At 42.5% G+C, this 19,786-nt stretch overlaps 1 protein-coding gene across 1 annotated transcript in view; it reads left to right on the plus strand.

The window, feature by feature from the left end:
* The window catches only part of SVOPL (SVOP like), a 66,707-nt gene that overhangs the window by 12,147 nt on the left and 34,774 nt on the right, over positions 1-19,786 (plus strand). Inside the window, exons 4-6 of the mRNA XM_012557299.1 lie at positions 10,073-10,144; positions 12,684-12,808; positions 15,945-16,008. Of these exons, the coding sequence (XP_012412753.1) occupies positions 10,073-10,144; positions 12,684-12,808; positions 15,945-16,008 (261 nt within the window). The remainder of the gene's footprint in view (positions 1-10,072; positions 10,145-12,683; positions 12,809-15,944; positions 16,009-19,786) is intronic.

Below are 19,786 nucleotides of genomic sequence, written 5' to 3' on the forward strand. Positions count from 1 at the left end.
TTGTTATGTCTTCATGATGGATCATCCCCTTAATCATTATATAGTGTCCTTCTTTGTCTTTTATGGTAGATTTTGTTTTAAAGTCTATTTTATCTGAGTGCTAAATCTTGGAATGTTGGAAGCCATGGCTGTGGATGATGGAGAGCTGTTGAAGGGCTTTAAGGAGGGACAAGGGTGGTTTTCTAAGAACCCTGAGGAGATGAGGTTGGAGGGAGGCCTCCCTGAGGGAGGTGGTGGCAGACGTTAAGTGTTAGAGTGTGCTTCTGGAAATATTTAAGAGGCAGTGTCAACTGAGATGGCCAGCTCAGCCGAGGAGGTCAGAGAGACACAATGTGAGGAGTGGTAGCTTGGTTTACTCAGATATTGAAAATGGTTTACACAATGGCAGAACTTACTAGAAGGAAATACTATGAGCCAAGAGCATCCTCTTTTAGAGCATGGTGTCTGGAGGTGGGTAGACTATGACAGGTGGAGGGTGGTATCGTCACTGGCAGAGGCCTTGAAGGCGGGTAAGGCTCTATAGGAGAGAGAGAGCCATGTTCTGGAATGGGTAGTGGAAGATGCTGGAAGACGTTATGAAGGTGGACAAAGGAGCATCCCTTGATGCTAGTGGGGAGCTGCTGGGGAAGGAGTGTACTCACAGAGAGCAGTGCTGCTGTTCAGTCTCTGCCCTTAACTAATGTCAATTTTAATCTGCGTCGGGTACCAGGAAGAATTCCCCCTCACACATATCCACTCACACGAGGGGCTGATCTGAGTTCTCCTCAACTCAACTCCCATTTGTGCTGCTTCTGTGTCTTGGCGGCTAGGAAATGTGGAGCCCAGGTTTATGTTTAACCTCCACCTCAAGTCTGCCAATCTGCTCTTAGCCCCATTCACCTCTTTAAAGTTTAAAATTGTTGTACTAGTCCCCCTGCTCCTTTTTTTTTTTAAAGTTATCTCCAATAGTTTTAGAAAAGAGAAAATACTAAACAAACAAAAAACTGAAGGTCTGACTCAAGGTTGTAGTTAACTGACTCCACTGTTTTTCATTTTCGTCCACCTGTCAAGGAGCAAACTGGAATCTCTATTCAAATTAAAGCAAAGAGATTTAATGAAGGAATAAAGCAATCCAGGTTGGGCAACACTTAGGATCCACAAAAGTACTCAGGTGAAAGGAATTTTTCACAGAGTTTAAGTACAGAAAATTCAGGAACGTAACTAGGAATAATTCTGATTGGTTGACATTTACAAAATCATGCTTTAACAAACACCAGACAGTTATGAGATCCCCTAAGCACTGTTTTTTTAATCATAAAGTTTGAGTCGGTTATCTTCTTGCTAATGTGTGGATATTTTGGGGGCCAGCCTGAGTGAGTATCCTTCCTGAGAGCATGCTGTGAGAGGAAGGGAGTGGAAGAGAGCCTGCAGGCTTCCGGAGGTATTCTGGCTTGCTGACTTTTGAGAGTCAGTTCAGAATGAGCAGTAAACAACAAAAAATGGAGTCCAGCCTACATCTTTAGCAGAAGCCTCTCTTTATGCCAAGCACCTAGATTTTTTGGGCTCCTTCACACACCTTTAAAACATAGTTCAATTTAGGAAGCATCATTGCCCTTCCTTGTCCCTTTGGTCTGAGTGCTGTGACTTTACATGTAGTTAATAACTACACTGTAACTATACACCCCAGGCTGACTCGTGGGTGCATGTCTTCGTTCCTGAGGCTGCTGGATATCCAGGACTGGCATTTATGTTTTTACCTGATGGTGCCCAGGGAAGGATTACCCAATAAGCAAGACGCACACAGGCTTTCTTGTGTTTACTTACTAATCTACAGTGCACAATTTCACCTGTGAAATTCATTCAAAGACATGGTGAAACCCATGTGAAATTGTGCACTATAGATTAATAAGTAAACACAATGAAGCCCATGCATACTATACTTACAGTAAGCCCATGTGTACCTTGCTTACTGGTTAATCCGCTTCTAATGGAGCCTAAACCAAAACTAACCCAAACCTGTTGCCATCAGGTGGACTCCAACTCCTGGCAACCCCATGTGTTACAGAGTAGAACCTTTCCATAGGGTTGTAATCTCTGGGGCAGCAGATCACCAGAGCTTTCTTTGACAGTGCTGCTGGGTGGGTTTGAATCACCAACCCTTAGGTTAGCAGGTGAGCAAAACACTTGTGCCACCCAAGGACCTGACGGTGCCTAAAGGGCTCCTTGTATCAGCAGTCCCCTGACTTCCCTTGTCAGATGAATCACAGCCCAGAAGGCTGCTCTCTAGGTAACTGAACCCACTCAAGACTGGGCTGTTTCCTGCCCTGGCTTCCTCACCTCTTCCTGTCTCTGAGTCTCCATCATTCCTCAAGGAAAAAGCAACATTGTCACCGTTCCCCAGGGTCCCCAAACCCTAACTCCAATTGTGCTTTCCCAACAACCTGGCCTGAGCAGCTGTTGATCCAGTCACCTCAACAATTGTGGGTGAATTCTGCCCCTTGTGTTTTGTCAGTAAGAACGAGAGTGGAGTTAGTTTGAATCAGAGACAGAAGAGTCTTTTTTATACTAAAAATAAGTAGCTGTAAAGAGAGCAGACCTGTGTGTGTGCGTGTGTGTGTGTGTGTGTGTGCGCGCGCGCGTGTGTGGGGGGTGGGGGGGAAGGTGGGATAGTTTGGAAGGAAAAGGAAAAAAGCAATTGAAAAGGTAATAAAAAAAATTGCTGATGTATTTATACTAGAAAGGAATAATTCAGACTGATTCATGAACTAACCCTATTTCTCTCTCTCTCTTATACACACACACACACACACACACACACACACACACACACACACAGGGGGATGGGGAAGGGGAAGACAGAGAGACAGATTTATGACTCTATGCAATTCCCCTAAAAAGTGTTATGGGGTTTACAAGCTTGGGGGTTTACACAAGCTTTAAATCAGGGGTTTTATGTTCCGGGCAGGCTTAATAGTAAACAACTCAAGTCTTTATTGCTTTATACTGAAAGGAAGGAAATCAAAATGAAAAAAAAAATCTGCCACTTACAGGAGAGAATAGAATATAGTAAATTTAGATTTAATCTTATTTGATCACTTACTTCAGTTTTATTGGTCAGCTAGCTTAGTTTAATCCGGTTGCAGTTCAGCCTCCTTATTAAGTGCAGACTGAGTGATTTCACAACTCGGCATCAAAATACGCTGAAGTATTTTAAGGCCCAAGAGTTAGTTTCCTCCCTGCCCTACACAGTTTTCTGTTGCTCCCTCTTCTTTACGTTGAAAAGAGAGATTCGTTCACCTTTCCCTTCTCTGGGGGTGTTTGATCATTTCTTTTTATTTTACTTTTATTTTTTGTTGTGCTTTAGATGAAGGTTTTCAGAGCAAATTAGTTTCTCATTAAACAGTTAATACGTATATTGTTTCATGACATTGGTTGCCAATCCCACGAAGGGTCAACACTCTCCCCTTCTCGACTTTGCGTTCCCTATTACCAGCTTTCCTGTCCCCTTCTGCCTTCTCGTCCTTGCCCCTGGGCTGATGTGCCCATTTAGTCTTGTTTTGTTTTATGGGCCTGCCGAATCATTGGCTGAAGGGCAAACCTCAGGAGTGACTTCAGTACTGAGTTAAAAGGGGTTTACAGGGGCCATACTCTCGGGGTTTTTCCAGTCTCTGTCAGGCCAGTAAGTCTGGTCTTTTTTTGTGACTTAGAATTTTGTTCTACATTTTTTCCAGCTCTGTCTGGGACTGTCTATTATGATCCCTGTCAGAGCAGTTGGTGGTGGTAGCCAGGCACCATCTAGTTGTGCTGGACTCAGTCTGGTAGAGGCTGTGGTAGTTGCGGTCCAGTAGTCCTTTGGACTAATCTTTCCCTTGTGTCTTTGGTTTTCTTCATTCTCCCTTGCTCCAGATGGGGTGAGACCAGTGGAGTATCTTAGATGGCTGCTCACAAGCTTTTAAGACCCTAGATGCTACTCACCAAAGTGGGATGTAGAACACTCTCTTTATAAACTATGTTATGCCAGTTGAGCTAGATGTTGCCAGAGATCATGGTCCACAGCCCTCAGCCCCGTAATTCGGTCTCTCAGGGAGTTTGAATGTGTCTATGATATTTCCATGAGCTTGCCTTGGCCAAGTTGTGCTGACTACCCTAGTATCGTGTACTGTCTTACCTTTCACCAAAGTTACGACTTCTCTATTGTCTATTTAGTGTTTTCCCACCACCCATCCCTCCCTTCCCTCATAACTATCAAAGATTGTTTCTTTTTGTGTGTAAACCTTGTCATGAGTTTTTATAGTAGTGGTTTCATACAATATTTGTCCTTTTGTGATTGACTTATGTCACTCAGCATAATATCTTCCAGATTCATCCATGTAGTGAGATGCTTCACAGATTCATCGTTGTTCTTTATCGTTGCGTAGTATTCCATTGTGTGTATGTACTGTAGTTTGTTTATCCATTCGTCTGTTGATGGGCACTTAGGTTGTTTCCATCTTTTAGTTACTGTGAATAATGCTGCAGTGAACACAAGGTGTGCATATGTCTATTTGTGTGATGGTTCTTATTTCTGTAGGATACATTCCTAGGAGTGGGATAGCTGGATTGTATGGTATTTCTATTTTAGCTTTTTAAGGAAGCGCCATATTCTTTTCCAAAATGGTTGTACTGTTTTGCATTCCCACCAGCGGTGCATAGGAGTTCCAATCTCCCTGCAGGCTCTCCAACGTTTGTTATTTTCTGTTTTCTTGATTAGTGCCAGTAATGTCAGGGTGAGATGGTATCCCATTGTAGCTTTGATTTGCATTTCTCTCATGGCTAGTGATCATGAGCATTTCCTCATGTGTCTGTAAGCTGCGTGAAGGTCTTCTCTGGTGAAGTGTTTGTTCATATCCTTTAGCCATTTTTAATTGGATTATTTGTCTTTTTGTTGTAGTGGTGTTGGATTTTCCTACGGATTTTAGAGATTAGAACTTTGTCAGATTTGTCATAGCCAGAAATTTTTCCTGGTCCGTAGGTTCTCTTTTTACTCTGTTGGTGATGTCTTTTGATGAGCATAAGTGTTTAATTTTTAGAAGATTCCAGTTATCTGACTTATCTTCTGGTGTTTGTGTATTGTTAGCTTCTCCTGCCCAGCTAGCCCCGTGTGCTGTCCCTGCCCTTTCTTAATGGGCTGTGCCACACCGCTCAGCTAGAGAGCCACCAGCACACGGCCTCCCCAGATCTGCGCTGCCTCCACCACCAGGCTCCCTCAGTACCAATTTTTTTCCTTTTTTTGTTTGTCTTTCTTTTCTTTTGTTGCTGTTTCTTCTCTCTCTCTCCCTTCCTTCCCCCTACCTACCTGCCCCTGTGTGCCACCCCCCCTTCTTGATGGGCTGTGCTATACCTGTTGGCTAGAGAACATCAGGCACACGGCCTCCCCAGGTCTGTGCCACCCCCACAGGCCAGCTCCCTCAGAGCCATATTTTTAATTTTTCTTTATATTTCCCCTTCTCCTTTTCTTTCTCCCTCCCATCTAGGCCCTGTGCTGCCTCCACCCCTTCCTGATAGGCCATACTGTGTTGCCCGGTGAGAGAGAGATTAGCTCGCCACCACCCTAATTCCGCATCACCCCCGATGACTGGCTCTCCCAGCACCATATTTATTTATTTATGTGGTTGTTGTTTTGTTTGTTTTTGTCTTTTTGCTGTTTCTTCTCCCTCCTTCCCTTCTTTCCTTTCCGTTCTCTTGATCACCTAGCCTGTGCAGGGTCCATGCCCCTTCTTGACAAGCAGAGCCACACGGCTCGGCTAGAGAGTCACCAGCACACAGCCTCGAAGGATCTGCCCTGCCCCCACCAGCCGAATCTTACCACTCAGCCATTTTACTTACTTTTTTTTTTTTTTACTTTTTTTTGCCTCTGTTTCTGTCTCTTCTTTCTCTTATCCACTTAGCTGCACATATCACATTCTGTCCCTTCCCTCCTGCCTATCTGCACTGTGCACTGAGCACCACTCCCCTGAGTGGCACCAACGGGAACCATTGGACCCTGCCCAGCACTGTCCTCCAGTCCCACCTTGTTGGCCCCAATACATGCAGCAAATGACCCATATCCACCCCCCCACCATGGACCTGCCCTGCTGCAGCATAGCTGAGCTGGCCCTGCCCACCTGGACAAGGTAGTGAGAAGGATCATGCCCATAGATGAGCAAGCAACAAAGCATGCTCAGCCCGCCTGCCAAGACATAACCAAATAAGAGAAAAAGGTAGGACAAAACAAACAAATCTACAATCAATGAACAAACAAACAAAATTCCTGAATGTCTTGAAGACAGCAGACAATATCAAAACATAAAAAAACAAGACAGGATGGCTCCAGAAAATGACCAAAATAAAACACCAGATAACTTTCTCATAGAAGAAAAGCCACTGAAAATACCTGATAGGGAACTCAAAACTCTAATATCGAGGGCTTTCCAAGAGATGAAGGAAAACACAGAAAAAATAAGGAAAAAATAGACAAAATCAGGGAAAACACAGACAAAGCAATGGAACAATTCAGAAAAATAATACAGGAACAAAATGTGCAAATAAACAAACAACTAGAAATTGTACAAAAACAGCAAGTAGAAATCCAAAAGATAAACAAGATTTCAGAAATGGACAGTGCAATAGAAGATTTTAGAAGCATATCTGAAACAATAGAAGACAAAAGCAGCGAAATTGAAGACAAATCCTTGGATAGCACTTTGAGGTAAAATCAGAGAAAAGAAATGAAGAAAATTGAAGAAACCCTGAGAACGACGTGGGATACAATCAAGAGCAAAAATCTGTGAGTGATCAGAGTTGTAGAACGGGGAGAAAACAGAAAACACGGAGAAGATCATTGAAGAACTGCTGACAGAAAACTTCCCTAATATCATGAAAGACGAAAAGCTGACCATCCAAGAAGCTCAACAAACCCCAGATAGGACAGACCCCCAAAAGAAAATCATCAAGACATATCATAATCACATTTGCTAAAACCAAAGACAAAGAATCCTGAGAACAGCTCGAGAATAACAAAAGTCACATACAAAAGGGAAACAATAAGACTAAGCTCTGATTATTGGGCAGAAACCATGCAGGCAAGAAAGCAATGGGATGACATATACAAAACCTTGAAAGAAGAATATTGCTGACCAGGAATAATATATCCCGCAAAACTCATGCTCAAATATAATGGTGAAATTAGAATATTTTCAGATAAATGGAAATTAAGAGAATATGTAAAAACCAAACCAAACCTCAAGAATTATTAAAGGGAGTCCTTCGGTTATAGAACCAACAACATCAGACAACAATTTGAATCTAAGACCCTGGACTGCATCAGCCAGATACCAACTGGATTATGAACTCTCCAGGAGAAAACAGAACTAAAAGATTTACAACAGGGAACCAGAGAGGTCAATCTGTAAATGACAACAATGTCAGAACAATCAAAGAAGGAATAAATGGGGTAGGCATAGACCCTTCAAATGGAGAGGAAGTCAAGGTGATAGCAAATAATAGAAGAATGGTTTAAACTTAGGAAGACAGGGATAAATTCCAAAGACAGTTAACAAACCTACTCATCAAACTGAAGCTGAAAAACTTAAAGTCTCAGTAAATACAAAATCTACAAAAACGAAACAAACAAAAAAATCCACAAACAAAAGGAATTCGGCACAGTAGAGCAAGAGGAACAAAGAAAACGTCAACACCACAAAAAAAAAAAGGCATTACAAAATGACAGCAATGAACTCACACTTATCAATAATCACACGGAAGGTAAATGACTTAAACGCACCCATAGAAAGACAGAGTGACAGAATGGAGAAAAACAGGACCCATCAATATGCTGTCTACAAGAGACACACCTTTGAAACAAAAACATAAATATATTAAAAATCAACGGATGGAAAAAAAATATATCAAGCAAACAGCTACCAAAAAAAAAGCAGGACTGGCAATACTAATCTCAGATAAATTAGACTTTAAAACAAAATCCACCATACAAGACAAGGAAGGACATTATATAATGATTAAAGGGTGTTGGATAATTTCAAATTCAATAATAGAAGCTACTTAATATCAATGGCATCGAAATTTTGGGCTTTACCAACCGATAAATTTTTTAAAAATTGAGTGACTGACATAAGGTTGGCATTTTTCTTTTTTTCTTTTTTAAATCAAGTAAGGCCATTGAAAGAAAAGGAGAAAGAGGAAGAAAATCCTGCCATTGCCTCCCATCAACATGTCAGAAAAAGGACACATTAATACCAACAATTAGGAAGAAAATATCCCAGAATAAAGAGAGCCCTTTGCACTTAACAAATTTAGATTTATGCAAAACAGTTGGCATAGTTCTTACTTTTTTACTATTTCCCTGAAGACTGATTACATTTTATTATGATGCAGATCACTCCAGGACAAACATTTGGAAATCACTGACTTTTTGTTTCTTCCCAATTCCTATCCTAGAAAACACAGTGAGAGGGGGGAAATCTTGGCTTTTGGGGCTCAAGAATAGATATGGTGGCTTTTAGAGTTCCCTGGGGAAGAAAGAGGTGCATTGGTGGCGCAGTGGTTAAGTGCTCGGCTTCTAACCAAAAGGTCCTAGGTTTGAACCCACCAGCTGCTCCGAGGGAGAAAGATGTGGCAGCCAGCTTCCATAAAGATTACAGCTTTGGAAACCCTATGGGGCAGTTCTACTCTGTCCTATGGGGTCTCTATGAGTCGGAATTTGACTCAATAGCAGTGGATTTAGTGGGTTTTTTGGGGTGGGGTGGGGTGACGGAGTAAGAAATGTGTTTGAGTCTTCCCTGTGAAGGGAACGGGTGGGGGAAGGATAAGAAAGCAAAGCAGGAAAGAAAGAGAGTAAAGCAGCAAGGAAAGAAACAGAGCTTTTTCGTTGAAAGAGTGTCCGAAAGGCAAGCTGACACCTTTCCTTTGATTACCCCGGAAGCAGCGTCAGGGGTCTTGCTGGAGAGGAAGCAAGTCTAAAACTTGGAACTGCTTGAAGGCAGAAAAACACGTCCCCTCAAGGCGAAGACATCAGATTACAGCTCATTCGAGTTAGAGTGTTGCCGTCCTGGCAGGTCCTTGGTGTTATCAGGGTAGGACAAGCCATTCGAGCAACCCAAATTAAAAAAACAGCCGAACCCAGTGCCATTGAGTCAATTCTGACTCATGGCGACCCCACATGTTACAGAGTAGGACTGCTCCATTGAGTTTTCTTAGACTATCATCTTTTATAGAAGCAGAATGCCAGCACTTTCTTCTGTGGCACCAATGGGTGGTTCACACTGCCGATATTTTTAGGTCTGTGGTTGAGTGCAAACCGTTTGTGTCACCCAGGGAGCTGGCATCCTAGCCGGCCCTTGAATTTTTTCAGGGTGGGACCAGCTGTTGTAAAAACAAGTAAGAAATATAAAGGTTATTGCAGGATTTATGTTTGTTTTGCAGAGCTGTTTTAATGAATGGTTGGGTTTGGTGTTTCAAATCTATGCTTACCTGTAATAACATAAGGGAAGATGGCTTCTAGTGGCCTCAACCTGCGGGCAGAATAAGGCAGAGCATGGATTTTTTTTAAAAATTCAAACGGAAATTCACAATTATCCATCTGAGTAGAAAAACCAAACCAAACCCATTGCCATCGAGTCGATTCTTACTCATAGCAACACTATAGGACATAGCAGAACTGCCCCATAGGGTTTCCAAGGAGCAGCTAGTGAATTTAAACCGCCAACCTTTTGGTTAGCAGCTGTAGCTTTTAACCACTGTGCCACCAGCCAAATCCACCCTCCTGAATCCGAGCGAGGTGGTTACCTGCTCCTGGATACCTGCTTCCACCTGGTGGTAGTATCTCCAAGGTGTGGAATCAGCAACAAAAACCTTAACCCTCAGCCTCTGAGATCCTGGAAACATTAATCGGAAGTCAGGGGAGAGAGACTCATGCACCTCCCAATGTTCCACTTCCACCCCTTATACATTTCCAGTCTACTTTTAGAGAAGAAGGATGAATGCTTAAGGTAGTAAATTAATACATTATAAATGCTCTGCTTGGAGAATCATTTTTTTTCTCACCCCCTCCCCCCAGATGGTGTTTTTTGGCTACATGGTATTCAGCATCTTCTTTGGCCTCCTGGCGGACAGATATGGTCGCTGGAAGGTAGGTCTGGCCTCGGAGTATGATCTGAATTTTCTTTTGTGGCATAATCATTATTGTTTTTCTTCAGTGGCCATTTCCCTGCTGCTACCCAAGATAGAGCATGGGAAGATTTCCTTCCACATTGCGTCCCTCAGTTCTAGGTTTTGCTTCTTTCTAGGCTTCCTGAGGTACCTGTCCCCACACCTGAGCCCCAGCAGTCCAGCTGTGGAGTCGATGGATATGCATAGATAAAATATTAGAATATGGGAATTTGCTCTGGTGCAAATAGCTAAGTGCTCGACTACTAGCTAAAAGTTGGCAGTTCAAACCAAAGGTGCCTTGCAAGACAGGCTGGTGATCTGCTTCCAAAAGGTCAGCCTTGAAAACCCTTTGGGGTAGTTCTACTCTGCATACAAGGGGTCGCCGTGAGTCTGAAGGGACTCACAGGCAACTAACCATCAGAGCAACAGCAAACATAAGCAGCTGTATGTTAGTTAACTTTGGTGTAGTTTTGAAACTATAAACAGCTTCCTCAGCCTCACACAACTCCTCAAATTAAATATCAAGACATAACCCTGTGTCTTCTGATTACAAACCCTAGTCTCTCTTTTGTCGCCCGATCTCTGGAGGGGAAGGGCTTTCTAAGCAGAAATATGAAGGGAGAAACATCAAGGGAAAACATTAATAGAATTGGCTGCATCTTTTCAAGTAGATAAAATAAATATCATAAACTCTTACAAATTAATATGAAAATACAAGTATCTCAGAAAAACAAGTAAAAACCAGAACAGGGATTTTATAACAGAAACGATCCAAATAGCCAAGAAACCTTGGAAAACATTCAAATTGCAGTTGTTATCAAAACCCAAATTACACAGCAAGATAAGATTTTTCCTTATCAACGCCATTTCAGATATCAAACCCATGAGGAATTTTTCTTTTCCTTAAAGATTCCGCACTGCTGGAGTGGACATTTTCCCGTACCCTTGTATACTATCAGTATAAGGCTTCTGATATTCAACTTGGCAGGATGAATCAAACACCCAAAACCCATTGCCATGGAGTCAATACCCACTCACGGTGACCCTGTGTGTATCAAAGTAGAGCTACACTCCATAGGGTTTTCAATCACTCAGTTTTTGGAAGTAGATTGCCAGGACTTTCTTCCATGGCACTGCTGAGTGGATTTGAACTTCCAACATTCTGGTTAATAGTCAACAGCACACTGTTTGTGCCACCCAAAGACTTTGTTTGAATCAAGAGTCTTGAAAATACCACTTCTCCTAACCTGATACTTTGTCTTCTAGAAATCTAGCCTAGTGAGATCATCAGAGAAGGCCACAAAGATATATACACAGAGATGGCATCACAGTTTATTCTGTTGTTGGTGTTAGGTGCCATTGAGTCCATTCCAACTCATAGTGACCTTATCGAAAAGAATAGAACTGCCCCATAGGGTTTCCTAGGCTGTAATCTTTACAGGAGCAGATTGTCAGGTCTTTTCTCTTTCAGAGCCAGCAGTGGATTTGAACCGCTGACCTTTCGGTTAGCAGCTGGGCACTTAACCATGATGCCGCAGCTTATTCTAACAGTAAGAAAATGTGAAACCTCTGTGTTCAGCAACAGGGGAATGGTTAAAGACATTTCAGTAGGACACCTGTTACCGGGTGGAAACCCCAGGTTCTTACTCAGCATGACTCATATTGGCTAATAAACGAGAGGCTGAGGTGGGAGAACAGGAAAGGCACATTTATTTTGTTGTACAAGGAAAAAGAGTCAGTCGGAGCTCCTGCTGCCAAGACTGCTCACCAAGGGTAGGCAGGCAAGTTACTTTCAAAGGAGTTTACAAGTAGGGAGTTCGTACAAGTTAAGTCAGCAACATTCTTAATCATAGTACACAGGCACAATGGGGTTTACATATAACCTCCAAGCAAAAGCCAGATTCAAGTGCAAAGCTGAGGGGGTGGGGAGCCCAGCAAAGGAAACGATTTTGCAATACAACACTGTTGGGGAGGAAGCCAGGTAAAGAATACAGTACTGTGGGGGTTCTGTCTCACGTCTTTCCACTGGAATATTTTGCAGCCATTAAAAATATGTTTTTCCTTACAAACATGGAAAATAGGATAAAACGGTGTTAACAGCGTTCTCTCTGGGTTATAGGATTGAGGATGATTTCTGTTTTCCTTTTTATTCTTTCTGGATTTTCCCCAAATTTCTCCTATGAACTTGTGTTATTTTTATTATAATTAGAAAAAAAGCAAATATATTGAAAAAAAAAAAAACTATCTCTTTACCCTCATTCCAGAGCCCTGGTGGCGCAGTGGTTAAGAGCGCAGCTGCTAACCAAAAGGTTGGCAGTTCAAATCCACTAGCTGCTCCTTGGAACCCTATGGGGCAGTTCTACTCTGTCCTGTAGGGTCACTATGGGTAAGAATTGACTCCATGGCAATGGGCAGTGGTAATGGTATATAGACAATAGGCTCTATGTAGACATCTTCAAAAGTTAGCGTCCCCCCCGTTGAGACGGGCCCCATTAATACGTCCTCTTTGGTTTCTTCAGATTTTGTTCATCTCGTTCCTTTGGGGCGCCTACTTCTCCTTGCTGACCTCCTTCTCTCCCTCGTACACCTGGTTCGTCTTCCTGCGGACAATGGTGGGCTGTGGCGTGTCTGGCCACTCGCAAGGGTAAAGATGTCTCCTTTGGACCCTGAGGGAGAAATGTGTACAGACACAGATGCTTACACATACACATGCCCTGTGGTTACTGGCTCAACACCATCAGCCAGGAGCTGTAAATTCTAAAGTGATGGTCCTTATTCCACCAGGAGCGAGTTGCTCAATGAACCATGCTTGATGCTGAGGCTAGCAGAGTGCTAGACTGAGCACCTGTTCACTTCGATGTTCCTGAGACGAATCACTATTATTATTATTTTTAAATAACATTTTATTGTGTTTTCAGTGAAAGTTTGTACAGCAAATTAGGTTCCCATCTAGTAATTTCTACACAGATTGTTCAGTGACATTGGCTACTTTTTTCACAATGTGTCATCATTCTCATTTCCGTTCAGGGTGTTCCGTTTCCAGTACTCTAGTTTCCCTGCCCCGTTACTGTCTTATCTTTGCTTTAGGGTAATTGTAGACCGTTGGTGTCATCTAGATGATTTTTTAAAGCAGCACAGTGCTCACGGGTGATCTTCTTTATTTTATGAGCTAATCTGTAATATAACTCAAAATCATTATTTTTTAGATGAGTGATATTTTGTTAGACGAGATTCTAACAAAAAGTAACATATTAGGCCAAAAATGTCAGCCCGAACACAAGCTACTAATTTCTTGAGAATTCGTTGCAATAGTGTAGCTTTGACCATAAGCACTTGTAACATTCAGGAATAACTATATGAAAACACCCTTGTTCTCTCCCTGCTGGTGCAGTGGTTAAAACCCTCAACTGCTAACCGAAAGGTTGGTGATTCGAAACCGCCAGTGGCTCCGTGAGAGAAAGATGTGGCAGTCTGCTTCCACAGAGATTTACAGTCTTGAAAACCCTGTGGAGTCGCTATGCCTCGACAGCAGTGGGTTTTGGGATCCTGTCCCTTAAGACTGTGCCAAAGTGAAATTTGCATAGCAGAGTGAGACGATCTGAAATAGAAGTGATGCTTCTTCTCTTTCCTCTGCCCTCCGAGGGGTGTTTTATTGCACATGTGGCGCCAGAGTTGTTAAGCTAAATGTTCTGGTCCCTGGGAGCCTCTCTTAAATGAGCTCCTTTGGCCTTTCTCTCTTGGGTGCCTTGGTACAAGTTATGCTTAGAATACTTTAGGAGATGTCGAAGCACCTAATCATTACCTTAATGTGTTGGAGGAAGGATTGTTCTTCCCTAAGGCAAAAATTAAGCATCTCTTGAGCCTTGGGGCCCTGGAGGAGTAGAAGTTAAGTAGAATTTTCAAACCTCCCTCAGGAAACAACTCGATGAGTATGTTAAAAACCCAGACTTTTGCTAATAACTGCATCAGAAACGAGCAACTGGAAAACTGATGGAATATGATTTTATTTATTCTTCTCTGCACAAAATTAACATGTAATAAATCAGAAATCGGTGCCTTGACTGTCATTGTTATTCAGGGAAACTATTTGCCTTTGCTAAAAAAAAAAAAAACAAACAAACACGTTGCCGTCAAGTTGTTTCCAACTCATAGCAATCCTATAGGAAGGGTAGAACTGCCCCACAGAGTTTCCAAGGAGCAGCTGGTGGATTTGAACTGCTGACCTTTTGGTTAGCAGTCAAGTTCTTAACCACTATGCCACCAGGACTCCTGCCTTCTCTTGGGTGTATGCTGATTTTCCAAGTATGTTTTAGAAAAGGAAATCAGGGTTGGCAAACGTTTTTCATAGGCTGATATCTCTTAACCTGGTGGTATTGTCGCTAGGTGCCATTGAGTCGGTGACTCCATGCAAAAGGGAATGAAACACTGCCCAGTCCTGCACCATCCTCACAATTGTTGTCACATTTGAGCCCATTGTTGCAGCCACTGTGTCAATCCATCTTGTTGAGGGTCTTCCTCTTTTTCACTGACTTTCTACTTTACCAAGCATGATGTCCTTCTCCAGAGACTGGTTCCTCCTGATAACATGTCCAAAGTACCTGAGACAAATCTCACCATCCTCTGGCTATACTTCTTCCAAGACAGATTTGCTTGTTCTTTTGGCAGTCCATGCTATATTCAATATTCTTTGCCATCACTGTAATTCAAACACAGCAACCTTCAGTCTTCCTTATTCATTGTCCAGCTTTCACACGCATATGAGGCGATTGAAAACGCCATGTCTTGGGTCAGGCACACTTTAGTCTTCAGGTTGACATCTTGGCTTTTCGACACTTTTAAGAGGTCTTTTGCAGGAGATTTGCCCAATGCAATGCGTCATCTGCTTTCTTGACTGCTCTTCCACGGGCATTGATTGTGGATCCAAGTAAAACGAAATCCTCGGCAACTTCAATGTTCTTAACGTGGTAGAAGGTGTAAAACAAATTTGGCAAGGAAAGTGTAAACAGAGGAGCAGTAGTTAGGTTTGCTTATTGTTCCCGTATGTGGATATTAGCTGTAACGATTATATTTTGATTTATTTTTTATTGTGGTGAAAATATACACACCAGAACATTTGCCAGCACAACAACTTTCACATTTGCAATTCAATAGCATTGATTACATTTTTCATGCTGTGCCACCATTATCACTATTCTTTACCAAAATATTCCACCACCATCAACATAAACTCAATGCTCCCCAAACAAAAACTAATCTAAAAGCCACTCCCCGGAAGAAAGATGTAGTACTCTCCTTCCTGCCTCCGGTAACCGTTAATAATCTTTGGTTTCTCCGTTCCCGAGGCCAACTCTTCAGACAAAGATTAGACTGGACTATGGGACATAAAATGATACTCGTGAAGAGTGTGCTTCTTTGCTCAAGTAGATACATGGGACTAAATGGGAAGCTCCTGTCCAGAGGTGAGATGAGAAGGCAAAACGGGACAGAGCTTGTTGAATGGACACGGGAAATCCAAGGTGGAAAGGAGGAGTGTCCTGTCACATTATAGGGAGAGCAGCTAGGGTCACGTAGCAATGTGTGTATAAATTTTTGTATGAAAAACTGACTTGAACTGTAAACTTTCACTTAAAGCACAATGAAATATATGTATATATAAATCTTTGGTTTCTATATACTTGCTTAGAACCCTATGATGTGAAAAATTATGATTGTTAAAAACAAACCATTATTTGGTTTTGTAAAAAGAAAATTCTCGTGTTTTTCTTCCCCCTCCTGTTTAGGTTAATTATAAAGACTGAGTTTTTGCCCACAAAGTATCGAGGCTATATGCTGCCCTTGTCTCAGGTAAGGTAAAATGGGACTTCTCTGTAGTGCTCTGCATCCTACAGGATATGACATCATGGTTTTTCTGCTAGCCAGGTGACTTCTCAGTTGTTGATTGTTCTTTGGTTGACACGTTCGTAGTACTTGGTTCCAACCAAAGAACACTGAGAATACTTGAAGCCAGAGGTCTAGGTCCACGGTTTGTACGGCCAGGACTTCTACCATCCAACAGTGACGTTTAGAACGCAGGAGTAACTTCTACACCCAAGAAACATGTCCATGGCTGGCTTCACTGGAAGTCAACTCCCTGAGGGAAGCCCAGGAACCCTGGGCCTAAGTGGTGTTGACCTGGTTTCACTAGGCCCAAGGTGGAGGCACTTATGCTAAGGCCCATCTCAGCAAACTGAAACCTAACTAAGTTTCTATTTCCTGTATATGCCTGACCTTCTCAGATGCGGAAATCTAAGTCAACCAATGCTCGCTTGCCTGCCTCAGCTATGGTATATGACCTGGCTATGAAAGTTCCCAACATGCCATATAAGGAAAGTACCTTAGAACTAACCAATCATTTTTTGTCCAGTGTTACTTCCTTGTTCTTACACCACCTTGCCTATATAACGTTTGTCTCTTCCGCTTGTCCTTCGGAGCTTCTGTCTGGCTTCCAGTCCGGCCACTTCCCAGTTCATGAATTGCAAATAAAGCTGATGAGTTCGTACACAGATGTAATCTTGTGGAAATCTTATTTTTAACAGTGGGTTCTCCTTCTCTCTTCCCTTCAGAGCAATCTCATTGAATTGTGATGAAGAGGGGAGGGAGGGGCACAGCTACCACCCCTTTTAGGATACTAACCCTTCCAGGGGGGCCCTGGGTGGTGCAAATGGTTAACGCACATGGCTGCAGACCTAAAGGTTGGAGGTTTGAATCCACTCGGAGGTGCACTGGAAGACAGGCCTGGTGATCTGCTTTCAAAAGAATCAACCATTGAAAACCCTGCGGAGAACAGTTCTACTCTGACACTCACGGGGTTGCCATGAGTCGGCGTTGACTTGACGGTACTGGTGGCCTCCCTTTCAGGGATACTGGGGTCTGCCAGTCGATGACTAGCCCTTGCCTGAAAAAGCACTGTTGTTCCTCTTTCCTGCCCCCAGCTAGGTCATTTATCCAGGTGAGAAGACTGGGAAGCTCCCAAGCCCTTCTCTGTCCCCAGATGGTCCTTAATTAGAATCTTCATCCCCATGAGGTACATTAATCCAGGTGCCCTTGCACCATCTTTGATGCCATCACTATCCAAAGCCCTGGCCTTTCAGAGAGTCCAGGGAAGAGAAGACCCTTCCCAGTGAAGCACTGTGCAATTGACGGTATATAAACCAGTAGGAGAATACTTTTAAATTTATTTTTAATTTTTTTGGCAATGACCTTAGGCAACATACTAGGAAAACAAAATTTAAAAGACCCCAGCAAACACTGTTGTTGTTATTAGGTACCATAGGGGTTTCTAGGCTATAATCTTTATGGGGAAGGAGCCCTGGTGGCGCAATGGTTAAGCACTCAGCTGCTAATCTAAAAGCCACTCCCCGGAAGAAAGATGTAGTACTCTCCTTCCATAAAGATTTGTACCTTGGAAACACTATGGGCAGTTCTACTCTGTCCTACAGAGTCACTATGAGTTAGAATCAACTTGACCCCAAAGGGTTTGGGTTTGGGTGATTTAATCTATATAGGGAAGGAGCCCTAGTGGTGCAGAGATTTAAGGGCTTGGCTGTGAACCAAAAGGTCAGCAGTTCAACCCCACCAGCCATTCCATGGGAGAAAGATGTGGCAGTCTTAGAAACCACAGGAGGAAGTTCTGCTCTGTCCTATAGGGTCGCTATGAGTCAGAAAAAAGCAGATCACCAATTCTTTCTCCCGTGAAGCTGCTGGGTGAGTTCGAACCACCGACCTTTCAGTTAGTAGCTGAGTGCTTAACCACTGTGCCACCAGGGATCCTTTAAGAAACACTAATGTTAACTTTTTACATTCCCCTCAGTTTTCTTCTTCTGATCTTCGTGAAGACAGATGCAAAACTTTAACACTTAGTGCTTGGATTTTACACTTGATGTTGTTTAATGGATGGGATCCTGTTCAAGCTCATCAGTGGACAGTTTCTCTTCCACCTGCCCCTCCTACCTTGGCATTCTTCTTGGGCTTCACTGCTTCCTTGGTTGTATTCAAAGCCAATGATATTGGCCCACTCCTAAGGTGGCCAACCCTGTAGATTTCTTCTCACGGTGTGGTACAGGGCAGGAGTTGGGTTTCAGTGGAATTTATCTTCTAGGACATATTTAGCAATAGGGAGGGACAACTCAAGTTATTTGCCCTTCTTTCTTTTTTTAGTCTCTGTGGTTAATTATCTATAAACAAGCAAGTAACCCAAAAACCCATTGCTGTCAAGTTGATTCCTACTCATAGAAACCCTATGGGACAGAGTAGAACTGTCCCATAAGGTTTCCAAGGCTGTAATCTTTACAGCCACCACGTGTCTGTCAGTTTCTCATACTGTGGTGGCCTGCATGTTGCTGTGATGCTGGAAGCTATGCCACCAGTATTTCAAATACCAGGAGGGTCACTCATGGTGGACAGGTTTTAGCAGAGCTTCCAGACTAAAACAAACTAGGAAGAAGGTTCTGGGGGTCTACTTCCAACAAAGATTGGCCAGTGAAAACCTTATGAATAGCAGCATAATGTTGTCTGATATAGTGCTGGAAGATGAGCCCCCCAGGTTGGAAGGTGCTCAAAAGACTGGGAAAGAGCTGCCTCCTCAAAGTAGAGTTGACGTTAATGATGTGGATGGAGTCAAACTTTCAGGACCTTCATTTGCTGATGTGGCACAACTCAAAATGAGAAGAAACAGCAACAAACATCCATTAATAATCGGAATGTGGAATATATGAATCTAGGAAAACTGGAAGTCATCAAAAATGAAATGGAATGCATAAAGATCTATATCTCAGGCATTCATGAGCTGAAACAGACTGGTATTGGCCATTTTGAATCACACAATCATATGGTCTACTACGTAAGGAATGACAAATTGAAGAGGAATGGCGTCACATTCATCATCGAAAAGAATGTTTCAAGATCTATCCTGAAGTATAACACTGTCAGTGAATAGGATAATACCCATACACCTACAAGGAAGATCAGTTAATACGACTATTATTCAAATTTATGGATGAACCACTAATGCCAAAAAAGAAATGGAAGATTTTTACCAACTTCTGCAGTCTGAAATTGATCGTGCATGCAATCAAGATGCATTGATAATTACAGGTGATTGGAATGGGAAAGTTGGAAACAAAGAAGAAGGATTGGTAATTGGAAAATGATTGCATGATAGAATTTTGCAACACCAACGACTTCTTCATTGCAAATATCTTTTTCAACAACATAAATGGCGACTAGACATATGGACCTCACCAGATGGAATACACAGGAATCAAATCGACTGCATCTGTGAAAAGAGACAATGGAGAAACTTAATATCATCAGTCAGAACAAGACCAGGGGCCAACTGTGGAACAGACCATCAAAAGCTCCTATGCAAGCTCAAGTAGACACTGAAGAAAATTAGAGCAAGTCCATGAGAGCCAAAATGGACCTTGATTATATCCCACCTGAATTTAGAGACCATCTCAAGAACTGATTTGATGCCTTGAACACTAATGACCGAAGACCAGATGAGTGGTGGGATTACATTAAGGACATCATACATGAAGAAAGCAAGATGTCATTAAAAAGAGAGGAAAGAAAGAAAAGACCA

Source organism: Trichechus manatus, unplaced genomic scaffold (genome assembly GCF_000243295.1).
Source record: "Trichechus manatus latirostris isolate Lorelei unplaced genomic scaffold, TriManLat1.0 scaffold00093, whole genome shotgun sequence".
NCBI lineage: Eukaryota > Metazoa > Chordata > Mammalia > Sirenia > Trichechidae > Trichechus > Trichechus manatus.